This window comes from Coffea eugenioides, chromosome 2 (assembly GCF_003713205.1).
Source record: "Coffea eugenioides isolate CCC68of chromosome 2, Ceug_1.0, whole genome shotgun sequence".
Lineage (NCBI taxonomy): Eukaryota > Viridiplantae > Streptophyta > Magnoliopsida > Gentianales > Rubiaceae > Coffea > Coffea eugenioides.
This window is the reverse complement of record NC_040036.1, coordinates 45,756,170-45,775,915: the sequence shown is the minus strand read 5'-3', so window position 1 is coordinate 45,775,915 and position 19,746 is coordinate 45,756,170. Positions and strand designations below refer to the sequence as shown.

Below are 19,746 nucleotides of genomic sequence, written 5' to 3'. Positions count from 1 at the left end.
AACGGGTACCTAATGAGCACTCATTAAGAGAGGTTTCGAGTGTTTTTTTTTTAAATGTAGTTAATTTAGAAAATTATCTAAATCAAGTGATGCAATAATTGTGATTGTATGTATTCCCATAGTAAGCTAGGTATAATTTAAGTGCGTTAATGAATGCCAATTAAAAACTTAATAAAAATAACAAAAAAAGTCTTTGTGATTTATTGGGTTTTCTTCCTGAATTTATTCCGCTCTAACTAATCAAAACCTATCTATCTATATGTATTGCAAGGAGCGTTTATTATTACAAGGCTCCACACACCTCCACAATCCCAATCACTTTTTTCTAAAATTTTATATTTATTTTAATTTAGAGATATTTAGTTCCACAATTTTGCTACAATCAAACCATTTCAAATTTTTAGCTACTAGTAATGTAACTTCTCATGATTTCGAGTTGGTATGCATGTTTAGGCGACCCTTATCCTTTCACTATTTTAAATTTGCATAGCCCTTATCCACTAATCTGGAACACCGAAAATCCAAATCACATTTGCAAAACTTTAGGACTCCATTTATATTATAATCCCTACAACTCTATAATAACTAACTAATAACACAAATCATTCACAACAACTGATGAGCACTTATCATGTCTTGCCATTTTTTTCCTTAGCAAATTTTGTTCTCATTCATCATCCACCCAAACCAAAAAGAGGGATGAAAAACCAATACTACGTGTCATAGTTTGATCGTGGAAGAAATCCACCTACAAGCATCTCAACAATACCTCAATTTCAAATTTGCAAGATTGTAAATGAGAAAATAACTTACTACAAAGATTGCAAAAGGAGAAAGCAGCAGATCACAAAACGAAAGCTAGACCATAGTGATCCCATAGAAGTATTCCAAAAGATTCAACAAGTTCACCTTCATGAAAGGCAAGTCTCATGTCAAATGTGATGGATTAAATCTCAGTTATACCAATTGAAGTGTCGAAGCTATCAAATTATAATTCAAATTTTTTATTTTTCAAATATTGACATTTGTATTCAATTATTTTCTATTCAATTTTTTGAGGCTTCAAAAACAAAGGGCTGAAATTTCTGTCTATACATACTAAGGCCATGCATAAACTACAGATTTTGTTCTTCATTATTGGTACTGAGGTTCTCCCGAAAAAAAAAAAGAAATTTTTGTTGAGATAAAACTTATTTTGTTGAACCCATAAAAAGAGCACCTATCGATTTAGCAAGCTTTTTACATTGATATATCTGTCATTAGTAACTTCAAGTTTTGTTTTATTACGCTAGGGGAAAAAGGAAAAAGGCAAAAAAATATATATATATTGACAATCGTTTGGTGCAACCCATATTTGACTGGTTGGTAAAGACGGAATAATTTAATCAAACCACATTGCAGACATTCGATTAGGAAAGCGATGCTGTCAATGAGTTCAAGGGATGGAAAATGTAAACACTTAGAAATTTAGCCAACAAAAAAGTGTTTGTATGTATTTGTAGGCTTATTCATTTTTGAGATAAAATTTTATTTCACTGATTCTATTAAAAGAGCACTTATCAATTTACCAAACTTTTTACGTTGGTATATCTTTCATTAGTATCTTTGAGTTTTGGTTTATTATGTCCCGTCCCAAATCCAGTTCTCTAGGTCGGATTTGCAACGTGGCATGCCGAATCTGTAAGACCTTACTCCCACAAATACAAGGCACTATTGTGATAGCCCCACTTTCTCCAAAGGCGAACCAGAGGGGTTAGCGGACCGCTTGCCCAATTCTCGCCAGGACTCACTACAATCCATAGTAAGAATTATTTGAAATTTCTAAACTAACCAAAATAATGTTCATTACACCCCAAAATAACATTTACATGCATCCAAAAGCTATTATACAGGTTCGTGTACAAAAGATTTATCATTTGACGCCTATCTTAACTACAACCCAAAAATATATACACTACAGTCATTTCTACTAAAATAAAAACTTAAAGTCTTTCAAAACATTCCAACAGTATTCTTGAGTACTCTCAGATACGAATCCTGTTAAGGAAAACAAAACATGGGATGAGCATACGCCCAGTGAGCATTCCAAGTAAACAGGGCAAATAAGAGAATAACACAATTTAAAATGTAAACACATTTTTCCAAGTAATATAGCTTCAAGTAAATCGATACTCAACTTTAGAAATTGGTAGTGGAGCAATTAATTGAAATAGGAATCTTTCAATATAAAATATTTGATAAACAATAACATTCATGCGTGCATTCAATCATTCGTTCAAGTAAATACAAGGATGAACAATAATTTAAACATTAAAAGGATATGGGGCTCACAGGGAGCAACATTCACCTTATAACTGCCAATAAACAATTTCCTATATTTTACCACCTTATAACCTCCGAACTCCCACCTTATGTCCTCCGAAAGATCAACAATCCCATCATTTAACATTCACCTTATGTCCTCCGAAAAATCAACAATCCTCTCATTTAACATTGTACTCAAGGCCTTTCGGGAAAGAGTTTGAGCTTTGCACTTAACATTGGTAAGTTATCACCCAAAGCTGTCCAGCTGATCCGACCTCACAAATGGCGGGTCTCGGATAGGGTGCCAGCAAAGGGTTAAGCTCAGTTCAGCCGAGGCGATAAAGTACACATCGGCCTACTTTCTTGCACATTTATCAGGCATTCATGCAATGTGAACATGCGCTCATAGCAAATTAGTAAGACAAGAAAATCACAACAGTCATTCAAAAGAGAGCACTTGAGCAAATAATAACATTTTCTCAAGTCATGCATAATCAAATAACATGCATTGGAATACTCACCTGTTAAGAAATACAGAGTTTGTCCGTCAAGTCCCGTGGTTACCCTCACCTTCGTTTCTTAGTCCTAGGGCAACGAGTAAAAGTCGTTAATATCCTAGATTCATCTTCCAACCCAAATGCAAGTTCATTAGGTGATCAAGTGGGTTGTTAATCGACTCAATTTACCATGCAAGTTAGACTAAAAATGTAGGAAACGTTCATAAGAAAATGAGTTTGACAAGTGTAAGAAAGTTGAGCAAAAGGAAAATCTCATTCAAGTTCAAAAGGGTTTTCTCGGGTATAACAGTCAAGCATGCGCAGTCTCGGGAAAATGGCCATATCTCACTGTAGAAAAGTCAGAATTGTGCGCCGTTGGTAGTGTTGGAAACTAGACCCGAAGAGCTTTCCAACGGTATAAAATGAAAACTGTAGTTCCTCTCCTATCAATACCAGAAGTCCACGGAAGTTGACTGATTTTCCTGTTCTGATCAGCTCAGGACTTTGACAAAATCACCCTAATCCTCCTTCCTAACCTCATTCATTTTGGCTCAAATTCATCCAATTCAATTTCCTAAAGTTAATATACAAGGGGTCAAGGTATATAGCACTATTTAAGCTTAAAATTCAACACACAAAATGATAAAATGAATCAAGGCAGTCCGGCCAACAAGGAAGAACAAAATATTCCGCTACCTTGCCAAATCAACCAATTTACTTTCTCACATACAAGCTTAAACCAATGTTTAGCCAAGTTTCTTAAGCTTAATTAAGGTTCAATAAGTCACAAAGATCAAGGAAAAACCTCCAATCCATGGCCGGCCAGCAGCAACCCCAAAATAGAAAATTTCCACCTAGTTTTCTTAACTTTACTCCAACAAAACTACCACTCAAACACACATACATAACATCCACTTCTAGGGTAAGGTTAAACCAAGTTCCTCGAGCACAAATCTCACCAAAACAACACAAAAATCCTCACAAAATTGAAACTAAAAATTCAGTCAGCCCGAGCATAAATTCCAACTTGTGATTGTTCAATTTTTACTTCATGCACACCAAGTTAACTATACTTACTTTAACCATGATTCTCATGCTAGCACAACCAAGAAAACCTAAAGAAATCCTCACCTAACACACCTAACCATAGATCAAACACATAGAAGGCATAAACATAAACCCATGATCCAAGCTTCAAAACAAGAACCCAAGCCAAGCCATCAACAACTCAAGTATCTAGGTTATCTAAGCACCTTAATTACATGCATACCCTACTAATTCAAAGCATTACAATTCATGATTTAAGGTTTACCTCAACCTCCTCAAGCTTTGCAAGTTTCACCAAGAACCCCAAGAATCACCTCTCAAGTAGCAAGCCAAGGTTGGGTGGAATCTAGTTGAACTTTCTCTTGAATCTTGCACTAATTTTCCAAGAATTAGACTTAGGGTTTTTGTGAAGTTTTTTTTCTCTCTTTTTCTTAGCTCAAAATTCCGCCAAAGAGGGAGGAAAGATGATAGAATTTTGGCCAAATTTTTTGTTAATAAAAGGTCAAGAAAAGTCTTAATCAAAGTCAAAGAGCTATGGCTTGTTCGACACTTGGCTCACTGTGGTTAATCCTCATCTTATTGTCTTCCAAACACTAAAATATCTAGCCAACCTCTAATTATCCCTTAACACCTTATAAAATAATATCCCTTTGCACAAAACTCCTCCTAATCTTCAAAAATTTGACGCACACACCTCACTAGTGGGTCCCACTTCCATAATGTATTACAACTTAATATGTACTAACTTGTACAAGAAAAATGATTTAAAAACTTGACTCACTTGTAAAAATATCTAGGAAATGAAGGCAATACGATAAAGTAACGAAAATGTATTCGAAAAAATAAAATAAAATAAAATAAAATAAGAAAATTTTTCGGGTCCTCACACTCTCTCTCCCTTAAAAGAATTTCGTTCTCGAAATTCTTACCTTCTATCACCCTTGTGGACTCTGAAGACGGTTGTCCATAAATAGCATAGGTTCTAGCCAGTGCTCGAGGTGTATTCCCTCCTTCCTTTACTTGTTTAGAGACATCTTTATCCATTTGCTGAGGAGCACTCTCTCTTCGTTGATTTTTCGGGCAGTTTGCAAGTTGATGATCTGCGCTTCCACAAATCAAACACTTTCGCTACTTTTTCCAACAGTTTTCCTCAATGTGATTAGGCTTCCCACAATATCCATAAGTCAAATGAGGTGTCAGTCCTTGGCTTTCCCGCGAAACTTTCCTTGGTGGTTCCCTTTCAATTTGAGTTCCTCTTATTATAGTTCCTGCTGGTTTCCCCGCCATGGGTGGAGATGGAAGTGAAAGTTGTACTTCTCTAGCTTTTCTCCCAACTTTGGAAGGTGGTACATCTTCTCTAGGTATTTCCACGTTATGACTGCTAGATGCATCCCTTTTCCGTATTTGAAAAGCTCGGAATTGAGATCTCGTACTTTCAACCCTTTGAGCTTTTTCAAGGGTGTCACTGAATGTAGGAATTTGAGCCGCTGCCAAAGATTCTTGAATTTCCAGATTTAAGCCCTGAATGAACCGCCTTTTTCTCTTTTGCTTAGTAGCAACCAACTCTGGAGCAAATTTGGATAATTTTGTAAGCTGAGCCTCATACTCAACAACACTCCTTGATTCCTGGCGGAGCCTTACAAACTCATCCTCTCTTCTTTCTTGAACAAGAGGGGGAACATATTTCTCATTAAATTCTCGGGTAAAATTTAGCCAGGTCTAGGGTACTTGCTCGCTCTCCCACTTAGTCCTTACGACATTCCACTATGATCGGGCTGCTCCCTCAAATTGAAATACAGCAAATGTCACTTGCCTTTCCTCTGTATATCTTAGAATAGCAAAGATATTTATCATGTTTTCTAACTAATTTTCAACTATTTCAGGGTCAGGACTCCTAGAAAACTTAGGTGGAGAAAACTTTTGAAATCTCTCCAATGCTTTATCCTCTCCGATCTCTTGGTCTCTTTGTTGATTCACTTGTCCAGCCCCTTGGTCCTGTTAGGGCACTAAACGTTCTAACAAGTCTGTCATATGATTTATAGCCAATGCCACTTGATCATTTGCCCTAGCCCTTGGCTCAGTATTTTGGTTAGCCACAGACCCACTCTCTTCCCTTTGATTTTGGGCTTGTCCACATGGACGCCCTCGTCGCTGTCTTCCAGCTTCCATTTTTTTTTCTCAACCAGTCTATGTAGATGTGTATTAATCCAATATTCATTATGAACATACACACACATATGCATGTGAACATACCAATGACAAGCACATATATTCAAAAATAATAACTGACAAATTAGACTAAAGCATTTCCACAAGCAACGTAGTCACAATCAATTCTAGCTATAATTAGGCTCAATCAGAGCTATTTAATCAACACAAGTTGAAACCAAGTGTCATACACATTCAAGTTGAAGGCATTAAATACATTAAACAATTCTCACTTCCAACCCCATTATCCCTTTCACACAAGTCAAAATCAATGGTCACTTGATTATATCATAACAGATCCGGTCAACTCTATCTTTCTAAAACAAAAATCTGTTAACAACAGTTGCGGGAAAACTGTACTTAATCAATCACTCCAAGAGTCACTTCTAGTTGTGGCCAAGTACATTCGAATCTCAAAATCCTTAAGGGATACTTCAAACGAAATGAGAGCTTCATAAGTCTTCAAGTCAAAGATTCGACACCTAGATATCAAATCTTACCATTATCCAAAAAACACATCATTTATTCATGAAATCAACCCCTCACAATCCTCTTCTTTCCTTACCAATTCCTAGAGAAGAAGCGTGCAAAGAACTTGTCTTAAGAACCACCGAGATCATAGATGTTCAATGTTTCACTTAACAGTCACACTAGTCCCACGGTCCGGTATCCTTAACTTTCAGCCTAGGATACTCTATAGTGATCTGAAACCTAGGATTTGATACCAATTGTGACAGCTCCACTTTCCCCAAAGGCGAACCAGAGGGGTCAGCGGACCGCCTACGTAGCTCTCGCCAGGACTCACTACAATCCATAGCAAGAATTACTTGAAATTTCTAAACTAACCAAAATAATGTTCATTACACCCCAAAATAACATTTGCATACATCCAAAAGCTATTACATAGGTTCGCGTACAAAAGATTCATCATTCAACGCCTATCTTAACAATAACCCAAAAATATATACACTACAGTCATTTCTAATAAAATAAAAACTTAAAGTCTCTCAAAACATTCCAACAGTATTCTTGAGCACTCCTAGATCCAAATCCTGTTAAGAAAAACAAAATATGGGATGAGCTTACGCCCAGTGAGCATTCCAAGTTGTAGACACCAAAAATTTCATTTATTTAATTCAATGTTAGCTTTATTTTTTTTATTCTTATTTTAGTTTATTTTATTTTAATGGATTAAATGATAGTTAGTGTTATTTTTACTTATTTTATAAATTAGGTTCATTATTATTTTTAATTTTAAGATATTTTTGCATTAAATTTCTGAAAAAGGAAAATTCTCACAAAAATTCAAAAATTTGCTTTTTAATTTGTTTTTTTAATCCTCTTAGATTCAATTTCTTTAAAATAAATGAAAATTTTGGAATGCAACTTTAATTAGGAATTAACTTTGTTTGCTTACCTAAGTTGATTTTGAAAAACAAAAATAATAATGATAAAAAATATATATAATAATAAAAAAGGGAAAATATGAAGATAGGTGGGGGGTTTGCATGTTGAACAAGTGTGCTAAAGAGCATTAGACAAGTGTATCAGGGAAGTATTGGACAAGTGTTAGTGCATGCAAATAGGACAAGTGTCCCCATTTTGTTGATACCACATGTAAAGGGAGGGGGTAGGTGGCAAGACACTTGGGAAGTTTAGAAAAATTAGGAGAAAAACAAAGAAAAGAAAAGCAAGAGGGGCGGTGGAAGAAAGGAAGCAGAGGAGGTTCTGGAAATTTGAGAGGGGGAGAAGCGAGGGTCTAGGAGGAGAGGAGAAAAAGGGTGTGGCGGCTGAACAGAGAAAGGGAGGTTGTGAGAGAGCTTTGGACAGTGGAGAAAAACAAGAAAAGAAAGAACAAAAAGAGGAGAAAAAGAACTGAGGGAGAGATTGCAGAGGGAGGAAGAAAATGGGCAAGAAAGAAACTAGGAAAAAGGGAGAAGAAAAAGGGGGTTTTGGGGGGTTGAAAAAGCAGGAAGAAAAGGCACGGGCAGGGGGCAAATTTTTCTGGGTTAGGAAAAGAAAACCTATGCAAGAAGAGAGAGAGCTTAGGACAAGGAAAAGAGAAAAGGGAGAGGAGATCGAGCAAGAAAAAACTGAGAAAATTGTAGCAAAAAATTTTCATCACAGGCTGACGAACTGGCCTGTTTTGGAATTTTGTTTGGAAAAAACATCGCCAAGTCTGTGGAATCGGGGCTCCAAGTTTCAGGTCCTCCATCGCTGAAATTTCGACGGCAAAGTTATCATAAGCTTAATTTCCAGAATCGGTGCGATTTCTGGGAGCATTTTCACGTTCATTGCACTTGATTAAGGTTCTAAGGTAACCACAGATTCTCCTCTTGATCGTTTTAACACCATTTTTCACGAGAGTTCAAGCCCACAATACATGAATCTTGCGTTATTTTGCTTCTGTCAATGTTTTATAGCCATGACTGCGACTTCATCGTTCAGATCTTCATGAACATTAGTTAAATGCTAGTCTTTTCAATCATTTGATGCATTTTCGTTAGTCTCTGATGGGTTTGACAGAGGAAATGAGAGAATAATGATGATAATCTTGCAGTTATGAATCAAAAAGCTTCTTTTTTCTTCCCAGTTATCTTGTCAATAGTCTTCTCGACCTGAGTTGCATAATCTTGGTTGGTTGTAGCCGTGTTGATAGAGTCATTTTTTTTCGGGGTTGCTGAAGCTTTTGGTTTGTTTGAGGTTTGTGGTTTACCATGTACACGTTTGGGGTTGCTTTCTTTCTGTCTTTGCTGCATTATTCATATCCAGTTGCTTCATTGGATTTGCTGGGAATAGACAATTGCATTTTGGGTGATGTTAACAACATTGATTTGAAGTTATAGCATTTGGGTTGGGTTGATGAATCAATAGACTTCGTTTGAGTTATTTCGCATGGGCATATCTCCGTTGAATAAGCTTCCAAATTTGCAGAAACCCAAAAACCATGTGCTGAAGAAGAAAGCTTCGCGGTTATGCATGAAATTTTTCGAAAATTGCACTCTAACCCCTTACTTTTTGTCTAATGCTACTATGGCCCAAAAAATTAGAAAAAGTAATCAATTTTATCCTTTTAACATGTTATTTTTCCTTGGTATGCTTTCATGTGATTATTGGACAGAATATGCATCAGTTTTGGGATGAAATTTGGAGGTTGAATAATTTTTGATATATTTCTAGTTTTGATTTGAATTTTAGTAAAATTTTGGGTAATTTTGTTGTTTAATTATAGCAAATGGGTTTTCATTTATTTTTTTTTTTGAATTTTAGTATTTGGTTTTGGTAGGCCTCATCTTAAACCCTAATTTTATTTTATTTTAGTTTAGACCTTTAATATTTGTAATAACAATAAATTGGCCCCTCTAACTTCTTTGATTCTTTCAATTGGGTCCTTGTTTGTTTTAATTTGTTGAATAGGGGTTTTTGACTTTCATTTGAATGCTTTGATTAATTCAATTTCGTGTTGATTTCCATTTCTTGTAATTATTTGTTAATTAAAGTGATGTCTTGACCTTTTTCTTTGTTTTGGAGAGGGTAAATAAGAAAAATGTCATTTCATTGGCACACCAATCCAAGGGAGGTACACTCTACCCCTTTATTTTGATTTTACTTGATCCTTTGTGCTCCTATGTGATTTTATGTGTGTAATTGCATGTTTTTTCTTGAATGTTTTATTATTTAATTTATTTATTTATTCACTTTATTTATTTTAATTTTGTATATTTACTTTTGGTTATTTGAGAAGCATTTAAATGCCAAGTTGGAATAGTTAGGTTACTATTTTGTTTTATTTCATTCTTCCCCCTTTAGATTGTAGTTAGGGCCTCCAAATGTAATAGTTAGGTTTCTATTTGCTTTATGTGTTTTGCATGCTTGTGTATTACGTGTTACTCGCTTTCTTAGGGTCTTGCATCTAGATATCATGCTTGTGTGTTATGTGTTTTATGTGATATTATGTGTTTACTTGCTTTCATTATGTTTTATATGATTTATTTGATTATAATAAATGTATAACGTCACCACACTAGTCCAACGCTAGTTGCGGCCCTTTGTTCCGATTTTTCACTAGTTTAATGCTAGTGAGGACTCATAGACATGGGTTAGTCTAACACTAGACCCTTAGGGACCGTCTACACGTTAGATCATGTTTGTGTGACAATCACTGCATTTGCATGCATATTTTCTATCTTTTAGGTTTTTTTTTTATCATTTTGCATGACATTTCCCTTATATGTACATCCCTTATCCCATATTCCCCATATGTATATCCCTTATCCCATATTTCCCCTATATATATATCTCTTATCCCCATGTGCGATACATAACATTAGACCTGCATTCCATTTAAGAATTAGAACTAGGTTAGTACATTTGCATGATTAAATAGGAGAAATACCCCTCGAATATGGGATATGGACGAATTTGGCTTTTTAACCTTGGCACGCTCGTATTCCCTCCATAAAAGGGAAAATTGAAGTCACGAATCTTAGTTCCCCGTACCCGTTACGATGCATTCCTTTAGGTCATATATGTTTGTATATTATTATTTTCTTTTCTTTTTTGAGAATCTCATATGTTGCATATTCGTGACCTCTTTAAAGAGTCACTCTAGGGCATCACAATTTATCTGATTGGCACCAATTAAGTTTTGAAGAGATATTCTGACCCACCGATATCCTCCTAGGTTTAGGTTTTGCATCCATATAGTGACATCCAAATATGATAAATTTTTAGGTTGAACTAAGAAAATTTTTGACTAAATCACACAACTAGCTTTGGCTAGGTTAAAAGGGTGCCTTGGATTTTATCCTTGCCTTTCCTTTCTTCAAATGTGACTCTCGAACCTTTTTCTTTGATTTACGTAGATTTGGAGTCGTTTAAAAAGGGTTTTCTCAATTTTTTATTTAAAATTCATTTTGGGAGACTTGGTACACCTTAACTTTATACCAAGTGGCGGCTCCAATTTTTTCTTAAAACCCCTTTTTAAACTATTATTTTTGGATCAAAATCGTCGCAACTTTTAAGTCCCATTTAGGCCCATTTCTCTTTATTTATTTTCTAAAAATCAAAAACTCATTTTCACTCAAATAAATCAAAATTCATTTTTATACACTCGTAATTTTTTTTCTTTTTTTTTCAAAAAATGGGGCGCGACACAAGTAAACAGGCCAAATAAGAGAATAACACAATTTAACATGTAAACACATTTTTTCAAGTAATATAGCTTCAAGTAAATCGATACTCAACTTTAGAAACTGGTAGTGGTGCAATTAATTGAAATAGGAATTTTTCAATGTAAAATACTTGATAAACAATAACATTCATGCGTGCATTCAATCATTCATTCAAGTAAATACAAGGATGAACAATAATTTAAACATTAAAAGGATACGGGGCTCACAGGGAGCAACATTCACCTTATAACTGCCAATAAACAATCCCCTACATTTTACCACCTTATAACCTCCGAACTCCTATCTTATGTCCTCCGAAAGATCAACAATCCTCTCATTTAACATTCACCTTATGTCCTCCGAAAAATCAACAGTTCTCTCATTTAACATTAAACATTTAACATTGTACTCAAGGCCTTTCGCCAAAGAGTTTGAGCTTTGCACTTAACATTGGTAAGTTATAACCCAAAGTTATCCAGCTGATCCGACCTCGCAAATAGCGAGTCTCTGATAAGGTGCCAGTAAAAGGTTAAGCTCAGTTCAGCCGAGGCGATAAAGTACACATTGGCATACATTCTTGCACATTTATCACACATTCATGCAATGTGAACATGCACTCATAGCAAATTAGCAAGACAAGAAAATCACAACAGTCATTCACTTATTAGCATGTCATTCATAAGAGAGCACTTAAGCAAATAATAACATTTTCTCAAGTAAAGCATAATCAAATAACATGCATTGGAACACTCACCTGTTAAGAAATGGAGAGTTTGTCCATCAAGTCCCATGATTACCCTCACCTTCGTTTCCCAGTCCTAGGGCAACGAGTGAAAGTCGTTAATATCCTAGATTCATCTTCCAACCCAAACGTATGTTCATTAGGTGACCAAGTGGGTTGTTAATCGACTCAATTTACCATGCAAGTTAGACTAAAAATGTAGGAAAATGTCATAAGAAAATGAGTTTGACAAGTGCAAGAAAGTTGAGCAAAAGGAAAATCTCATTCAAGTTCAAAAGAGTTTTCTCGGGTATAACAGTCTCGCGAAAATGGCCATATCTCATTGTAGAAAAGTCAGAATCACACGCCGTTGTAGTGTTGGAAACTAGACCCGAAGAGCTTTCCAACGATATAAAATGCAAACTCTAATTCCTCTCCTATAAATACCAGAAGTCCACGGAAGTTGACTAATTTTCCTGTTCTGATCAGCTCAGGACTTTGACAAAATCACCTAATGCTCCTTTCTAATATCATTCATTTTGGCTCAAATTCATCCAATTCAATCTCCTAAAGTTAATATACAAGGAGTAAAGTTATATAGCACTATTTAATCTTAAAATTCAACACACAAAATGATAAAATGAATCAAGGCAGTCCGGCCAACAAGGAAGAAAAAAACAGTCCGCTACTTTACCAAGCCAAATCAACCAATTTACTTGCTCCATTTCACCTCAATTCACATATAAGGTTAAACCAATGTTTAGCCAAGTTTCTTAAGCTTAATTAAGGTTCAATAAGTCACAAAGATCAAGGGAAAAACCTCCAATCCATGGCCGGCCAGCAAGCAACCCCAAAATAGAAAATTTCCACCTAGTTTTCTTAACTTTACTCCAACAAAACTACCACTCAAACACCCATACATAACATCCACTTCTAGGGTAAGGTTAAACCAAGTTCCTCAAGCACAAATCTCACCAAAACAACACAAAAATCCTCACAAAATTGAAGCTAAAAATTCAGCTAGCTCGAGCATAAATTCCAACTTGTGATTGTTGAATTTTTATTTCATACACACCAAGTTAACTATACTTACTTTAACCATGATTCTCATGCTAACACAACCAAGAAAACCTAAAGAAATCCTCACCTAACACACCTAACCATAGATCAAACACATAGAAGGCATAAACATAAACCCATGATCCAAGCTTCAAAACAAGAACCCAAGCCAAGCCATCAACAACTCAAGTATCTAGGTTATCTAAGCACCTTAATTACATGCATACCCTACTAATTCAAAGCATTAAAATTCATGATTTAAGGTTTACCTCAAGCTCCTCAAGCTTTGCAAGTTGCACCAAGAACCCCCAGAATCACCTCTCAAGTAGCAAGCCAAGGTTGGGTGGAATCTTGTTGAACTTTCTCTTGAATCTTGCACTAATTTTTCAAGAATTAGACTTGGGTTTTTGTGAAGTTTTTTCTCTCTTTTTCTTGGCTCAAAAGTCAGCCAAAGAGGGAGGAAAGATGATAGAATTTTGGCCAAATTTTTTGTTAATAAAAGGTCAAGAAAAGTCTTAGTCAAAGTCAAAGAGCTATGGCTTGTGCGACACTTGGCTCACTGTGGTTAATCCTCATCTTATTGTCTTCTAAAAACTAAAATATCTAACCAATATCTAATTATCCCTTAACACCTTATAAAATAATATCCCTTTGTACAAAACTCCTCCTAATCTTTAAAAATTGGACGCACACACCTCACTAGTGGGTCCCACTTCCATAATGCATTACAACTTAATATGTACTAATTTATACAAGGAAAATAATTTAAAAACTTGACTCACTTGTAAAAATATCTAGGAAATGAAGGCAATACAGTAAAGTAACGAAAATGTATTCGAAGAAATAAAATAAAATAAGGAAATTTTTCGGGTCCTCACAACTATTACCATAACTTGTAAAAATTCACTAATATTTAAAACTTGCAAATCTAAAGAAATGCATAATATATTCGAATCCATACATTTGCTAAACAACCTACACTATACTTTTAGAGTAAAAATACGCCTATCTTTCTACCCTTCTCTTATCTTCTATTCGTACATGATCTTGCTATGTACATGATATATACATTTGCAAATTCAATCAAGCAATATTACATGCATACATTGAACAAAAACATTTCGCATCTTTTTGTATATTACATATACATATTTTATTGAGAGTGAGTGGTATACATACAAATGGCTTCTGTCAGACGTAGCATTTAGTCCCACAAGTTTTAGAGGTGCTCCTTGCTGAACATGGTATGGAAACACATAACATGACGTGATCAATTCATATAAAATTATTGCTAATCACAAAACATGTCAATCATGTCATCTAATTTCATAAAATAGAGCTCATAAACAAGTACATGCAATATCTAGCTTTTGAGTAGTCAGTTTAGAGATTATATCCCTTATAGGAGGGCAACCAAGAGGTTTCGTGTCAACCTCTTGACCACATGACATAACATGACATAGCATATATAGGCTAATCGGCCGAGCACAACAGTTACGACTATCATAGTTGATCAAACATTTTTATTGATCTTCATTTGATCCTCATATATGACAGAACTATAGCCCCTACTGTATATTTCATGATTGTTCAGAGCTCATTTCACTTATCACATGCATTTTCTTACATTTCATGAAAATATATCACTCATTTCATATTTCATAGCATAGTAAAATATTTCAAATAGGCATATATGATCCATTTTACATATTTCAAAATAAAGTTTTCATTTGAGAAAATTCATATTTAACATTTGAAAAATACAGAGAGGTAAGTACCACCTGCCTCAAATTGCTTGATTGAAAAGATCCTTAACATGCCCTTGAAGTCTCCTCCAATCTATAAACAGTGACATATATACTTTAATTAGTTCATATATCCTACTCTTAAACTTTTGGCAAAGGACGAGGTTTAGTAAAAACGCTCTCTTTTCTTTCCAAAAATAGAAGGTAAGGATTCGGTGCTAGGGTTTTTGAAGGAGCAGCTTGGGCAGGGGTGCGGCAATCCATGGCTGCCCTCCGGCCACCTGATGGGGGGCATCCTGCCCCCTCTACCTTTCAACGCAAATATTTTTCCGAGTTGTTCACGAAGATTTCATCGCAGCCGTCGCTCTCCTTTGCGGTAGAGGAGGCTACACACAAGGGGGAACCTACGCTGATTTTCCCACAGGCAGTGGTGGAAGCTCTGGCCAGTCCATTTCGTTTCACATTGGTTGGGAAATTCTCCAGAGGTAGACCGAAGCTGGAGGAGGTGAGGAAGTTCATTGCGTCGCTGGATTTGCGTGAGAACCCGTCGGTGGGCTTGTTGGACGCACGACATGTGTTGATTCAGTGACACAATGAAGCTGACTTTCATCGTGTATGGTTTCGGAGGATCTGGTATGTGTCTTCCTTCCCCATGAGAGTTCAAATGGACCATGGACTTCCATGTTGACAGGGAGTCGTCGGTGGTTCCGCTGTGGCTCCAATTACCAAAACTCCCGCTGCATTTTTTCAATAAAGAGGTGATTTTTCAGATTACTTCTATGGTGGGTAATCATTTGTTGGTTGATGCGGCTACCCTTGTTGTTTCACGGCCAACCGTGGCACGGGTGTGTATTGAGATGGATTTGTTGTGGTCGACGCCGTCACGGGTTTGGATTGGCAATGGAAACCACGCTGGTTTCTGGCAAGAGTTGGTGGTAGAGAATCCTACTAGGTACTGCTCACATTGCTTCCGCCAAGGTCACGATGTGGAGACCTGCCATGTGTTGAAACCCGAGTTACGTGGTGCCACTGGTCACCATGCCAAGACTACTGGAACAAGAGAACTTCGGTTGACAGAGACGGTGGATATGGACGTTCATGATGGGCATGCAGAGGGCAATGAGGAAAGGCAGTCCGTGTTGGTGCAAGAGGTTGCGGCGGCTGCTGGGGCAAAAGAGGAAGTTACGGGGGCTGTGGCTACCAATGTGCTAGTTGTTGGGGAGCGCATGCTCACAGTCAGCCACCAGTTGTTATGACCTACGGACAGAGAGCAGGGGGTGCACAAAGGGAGCAAGTGAGGCAGCCCACTGCTGCTACACCAGTGGAGCAGGAGAGGGGGACAGCGGTGGACAGTGGGGGGGTGGTTGCAGTCGAAGGGACTAGCGATAAGGAGGTGTTGCTGCGACCTGAGGGAGGAGGGGAAGGTATCGAGGCTCGGGGAGTGGGCTGGCAGCGAGGGTGGTCATGCAATTGGTTGAGAGGCAAGCAATGTCTTATGCGGACGACATGTTGGTTGACGACATACAAGACACTCAGCGAAGGGTGGGTAACCTCTCTCCTAGGGGCGGGTGTCCTAGGGATTGTGTTCGGGGGGAGGTGTCACCACTAGAGACAGTGCATATGGATACAGTGGCGATTACTGACAGCCTTGCGCAGGAGAAAGTGATTTGTAAGGAGAGAACTGATGCAAGGTCGCGTGGTCTCCGGGCTGGCTTCCCGTCAGATAGAACATTACAATCCATGGTTAGTTCTTCAACAAATACTTTCTCTGTGCTTTCTGATGATTAAGTTACTTTTCTGCAATATAAAGGGAGTGGCTTGAGCTCCTAACTTGAGACGGTTGAGGAAACTTATTAAATTGTATGATCTTCAATTGGTTGTTGTTGTTGAACCTAAGTTGAGGGTGGAGTCAATCACTGATATTAGACTTAAATTGGGGATTGATTGCTGCATGTCCAATCATTGGGGTTCAGTTTGGATTTTTTACCGGTTGTTGTTTACGTGTCAGACTATTGGGGAGTCTCCCCAACATTTAACTATTAGAGTGCAATCTCATCTTTTCCAACACTCCATTATTCTGTCTTGTATACATGCGAAGTGTACGGACCAGGAGAGGGAGGAGTTATGGAGTGCATTACTAAGGGATAAGCCCGCCTTGAACCCATGGTTTTTGGTGGGAGATTTCAATGTGGTCACAAAGACCGAGGAGAAGAGGGGCGGTCTACCATTTAGACCGTCAGAGGGGTTGGACTTTTTTAATTTCATGACGGTGGCTGGAGTCAGTGATGTGAGATTCTCTGGGTCAAGGTATACCTGGTGTAATAATCGATCGGGAATGGCGTGGATTTGGAAGCGTCTGGACCGCTTACTTCTTTGTGGGCGCGTTTTGGAGCTTCCGTACGAAGTCATGGTTCAGCATTTGTGCTGTGACCCGTCGGATCATGCTTCCTTGTTGCTGTCAGTGGCTACGAGGCTAGACAACAAGCCCAGGCCGTTTCGTTTCTTAAACATCTAGACCACTCATCATGGTTTGCTGGGGGTTATCAAGGATTGCTGGGCTCAGCCAGTCAGTGGCTCCCTACTGCAAGTACTGGCCACGAGATTACGGTATGTTAAAAATGCCCTTAAGCAATGGTCTAGGACGACATTCAGTGATATTTTTGAGGGGGCCCGTAGTGCAGAGCGCGTGGTAGCCGAGGTTGAGATGCAGTACGACCTGAATCCGACTGAGCATCGGCGGGGCGAGTTACATAGTGCTCGTGCACGGTTGAGGCGTGCGCTTGTAATTGAGGAGGGTTTTTGGAGACAAAAGGCGTGGCTAAGGTGGCATTTGGACGGGGATAGGAACACCAAATACTTTCATTCTTTGGTTACGGAACGGAGGCGTAGGGCGGTGATTCATCGGGTTAGGGGTACAGCTGAAGAGTGGATTGAGGGGGAGCCTCAGATTGGGGATGTGGCTGTAGGATTCTTTCAGGAGCTGTTCACGGCAGAGGGGGGCCCACATTCTAATGCCGGTCTGGAGGTCATCCCAAAACTGGTAATGGACCTGGACAACTCACTATTAACGAACATTTCCTCTCTTACAGAAGTTAAGGACATAGTCTTTACCATGGATGGGGAGAGCGCAGCAGGCCCGGACAGGTTCATAGGAAAATTCTTTACCTTTGCTTGGGAGGTGGTGGCATCGGATGTATACCTGGTAGTTGTCAGCTTTTTCTGCGGTGCTGAGCTACCTAGGAGTGTCACGGCTACCTCGATTGTTTTGTTGCCCAAGGTGGAGAACCCCCAAGATTTCAAGCAGTTTCGGCCGATCAGTTTGTACAATTTTGCTAACAAAATCATCTCCAAGCTGTTATCAGCAAGGTTGGCTATGATCTTACCCCGGCTTAAATCTCCTCAGCAAAGCGGGTTTGTCCAAGGGAGGCAGATTATAGATAATTTCCTGCTAGCTCAGGAGTTAGTAGCGGATTCAAGAAATCAAATCGGGATGGCAACGTGGTCATCAAGTTAGATATGATGAAGGTCTATGATAGAGTCTCATGGCTCTTCCTCCTATAGCTGCTGCGGTATTTCAGGTTCAGTGAGACCTGGATAGACATGATCTGGCACTTAATTTCGAATGTATGGTTCTCGGTATTGGTTAATGGGGGTCCGCACAGCTTTTTCAGGTCCTCACGAGGTTTACGGCAAGGAGATCCCATTTCACCGGCCTTATTCGTTATCGGAGCTGAGGTGTTGTCTCGAGCCCTCAATGCGCTACCCACACAGCGGGGTTTTACCCCTTTTAGAGTACCTCCTCGATGTCCTATAGTTACGCACTTGGCGTTCGTCGATGACATGATCATCTTTTCTAGTGGGGGGAGGTCGTCTCTACGATTGGTTAAACGGGTTCTAGATGATTATAGTGTGGCATCAGGTCAGCGGCTCAATCCTCAGAAGAGCTATTTCCTTACTCATCCACGGGCTCCCTCTCAGAGGACAGCGGTTGTTGGCCAGGTACTGGGGGTATAATAGACGGGTTTTTCCCATATGATATCTAGGATGGAAGGAGTAAGAAGGTCTACTATGCAAATACATACAATGCGGTGGCGACCCGGATTCTGTCTTGGAAGAATCAGATTTTATCGGCAGGGGGCAAGGTGGTGTTGATTCAGAGCGTGCTAGCCTCTATGCCAGTTTACCTGCTGGCAGCCGCGTCTCCTCCAAAGGGGATGTTAGTGGCACTGGAGAAATTATTCGCCAAGTTCTTGTGGGGGTCATCAGATTTAGGGGACAAGTTCCATTGGATGTGTTGGGCGGATCTGTGTTGGCCGAGGGAAGAGGGGGGTGTTGGTCTGCGGGGGTTGAAGCAGGTCTACTACTCATTTTCCATTAAGCTTTGGTGGAAATTTCGGCAACAACAATCATTATGGGCAGAGTTTATGTCCCAGAAGTATTGCGCAGGACAGCACCCTTGTCTTGCTGATGTCGGGCATCAGGGATCCCAAACTTGGTGGAGGATGGTGACGATGCAGTGTTTTAGGGAGGACAATATTAGCTGGGTAGTACGTGCGGGTGCATTGGATTTTTGGCATGACAACTGGATGGGGTCAGGTGCGCTATGCGACAAGGTGGAGGTCTTCCATGATCATTAGGTGGCTGATTTTATCGATCGGGGGGCTTGGAATGTGGCCACGCTCCGTCAATTCTTGGATGGGAAATTGGTCAGGCACGTTTTGAAGCTTGACCCCCCTCTCGGTAGGGGCAATGATAGAATGGTGTGGGCATTGACGAACTCGGGCATATTCTCCACTGCATCAACTTACTCATTGGTCTGTCAGTCCAGTAACAGCTCCTGGTTCTCTGGCGGTATATGGCAGAAGGGTCTTCCAGTCAAGGTTTCTTTCTTTATGCTGCGACTAATGCAGGGGAGGCTCCCTCTTATGGACCGCCTACAGAGGTTTGGGGTCTGTGTCCTGTTGGTGTTGTCAGGACCCCCGGGAGGAGGA

At 38.8% G+C, this 19,746-nt stretch overlaps 1 protein-coding gene across 1 annotated transcript; it reads left to right on the top strand.

Annotated features, from left to right (window-relative positions):
* Positions 1-15,426: 15,426 nt before the first annotated feature.
* Positions 15,427-16,011, top strand: LOC113759809. The gene has a single exon (XM_027302384.1). The coding sequence runs from the start codon at positions 15,427-15,429 to the stop codon at positions 16,009-16,011; it is 585 nt and encodes a 194-aa protein (XP_027158185.1).
* Positions 16,012-19,746: the final 3,735 nt, after the last annotated feature.